Source organism: Aricia agestis, chromosome 18 (genome assembly GCF_905147365.1).
Source record: "Aricia agestis chromosome 18, ilAriAges1.1, whole genome shotgun sequence".
Lineage (NCBI taxonomy): Eukaryota > Metazoa > Arthropoda > Insecta > Lepidoptera > Lycaenidae > Aricia > Aricia agestis.
In genome coordinates, this window is record NC_056423.1 from 11,558,388 (window position 1) to 11,560,472 (window position 2,085).

The 2,085-nt window shown below is 32.6% G+C and overlaps 1 protein-coding gene across 1 annotated transcript; it reads right to left on the minus strand.

The window, feature by feature from the left end:
* Window positions 1–209: 209 nt before the first annotated feature.
* On the minus strand, window positions 210–1,814 carry LOC121736239 (putative nuclease HARBI1). Its single transcript, XM_042127325.1, has 6 exons — window positions 1,808–1,814; window positions 1,565–1,686; window positions 1,155–1,345; window positions 918–1,053; window positions 640–781; window positions 210–556 (listed from the first exon to the last, which is right to left on the minus strand). Exons 1-6 carry the CDS (start codon window positions 1,812–1,814, stop codon window positions 234–236), a joined length of 921 nt encoding a protein of 306 aa, XP_041983259.1. The 3' UTR covers window positions 210–233.
* Window positions 1,815–2,085: the final 271 nt, after the last annotated feature.

Consider the following 2,085-nt stretch of genomic DNA (forward strand, 5'->3'; position numbering starts at 1 on the left):
ATAAAAGCCACATTGAATTAAAATGTAACTAACAGGTGGTCAATTATTATAGGATAACATGATGAAAGAATTTTAGTCTTTTGATTTTATCGTCTTTGGGAAAGTCTTCTTGCCACTTGATCCCGTATTGTGCGCCCCCTGAGTAATACATTACTGGTTGATTCATTTACAAACACCAGCTCATCTGAAGTAAACACGCAATATTTTAAACATTTTTAATTAACTTTAAATACTCATCTGTATCCATAGTTTATTTTACTAAAAATACCTTGTGTTCCTACACCAATATTATCCTCAGGATCCGGAATATTGTATTTCAGTGCAATGTTGTGTAACACACAACATGCTAAAATAATTTGTGCACATTTTTCTGGTTGATAGTGTAAAGTCCTATCCCTATGTAGACAGCGCCATCGGTTTTTCAAACGCCCAAAAGTATTCTCGATGACAACTCTTGTGGATATGTGAGCTACATTGTAGACTTCCTTCATCGAATTTGGAGGCGGGTCTAAATAGGGTGTCATCAACCATGGCCGTTGAGGGTAACCGGAATCGCCTGTGAAAAGGTCTTTATTAGGGTTTGTCCAAAGCTTAATTACCGTTTAATTATCAGTTTTAACAACTAAATGTATTGCTCTCCAAGCAGCCACACAATCTCATTCTGCCTGTGCAATGATTGTATGTAATCATTGATATTGCTATTCTCCCATATAAATGCATCGTGTGTTGCACCTCCAAACTTTGCATTTACAGAGAGGATGTTACAATTGTGGTCACATATCTGAAAAAAATAGGTAAGTAGATTGTAATATGTGATATAAAGTTATACTACTTACATTACTTTGAATTACCACTTAAACTATAAAAATGAAATAAATTAAGTACTTATCGTTCATAGTTAAACTTAAAATACTAACCATTTGCACATTAAGAGAATGATAATGTTTCCTACAGAAATATAAGTGCTCCTCTTCTTTGTTGGGTGTAAATATTTTAAAGTGACTTCCGTCAATACACCCTATTACTCCTGGGAAGCCATATTTATTGTAGAAACTAAAAAAAACATTAATCAGTATGATAATATACTTAGTGTGAAAATATTAATTGAGTTTTATACAATATGTTTATGCAGTATTATATTATATTATGAGTACCTTTGTTTAATGGTATCCCTTTCTTCTCTTCTCGTTGGAAATTTTATGAATTTTTTTAAAATTATTGGATGGTTTAAAGCTTGTGTTACTTGATGAATAAAGACACTCATTGCCTCCTGGGAAAAATGATGAGCTTTGCCAGTAATTCGCTGATAGCTGCCATGTGCATAAAATAATAATGCACATAAAACCTAAAATTGTATTATTTTTATGAAGAAATATGTCTACAAAATAGGTAAGTATATTATTTATTTAATAATTTATTGTGCACAAGAAACAATGACAATATGACAGTGATAATATACACAGAAAGACGACACAAAGGATCTGCTTATTTCTAATAAGAAATTTCTTCCAGCAGCCCTACTATATAAGTTCATAAAATACAATGTACCTAAGTACTAACTTACCTTTGTTTCAAGAGATACTCTTTGTGATGATTTCAAATCTGTGTGAGCTCTTAGGAGTCCACACAAATACTCGAAAGCCTCTTTGCTTAGCCTATATTCTTTAATAAAATTATTACCTATCACTCAAATTTTCAAGTGGATGTCCAAGACACTTTCGTACACTAGCTTGAAATCGTCCTTGTTCACGTCGTTCATCTTCTCGTGAAGCCAAAGCTAACATATTCCACGCTAAATATGTTTTACCGGACATATTTATATAACGTATTAAGCGCAAATTACTAAATAGGGTCATTTCGCCCACTTTGCGTCCACAAAATCCTAATTGCGTCCACCCGTGGACCATTTAGCGTCCACCAGCTTAGAAAAGGAATATAGGGGTGATATTTTAACCCTTAACCAGGCAGCAAGGGTTTTATTGAGTAATATTTGTGAAATTCATATATTTGGTTAAATATAAGAAAAGAAATAAAACCATGATTTTTTTTATTATATTTTTTATTTTTTTAGGTGCTCCTAAACGA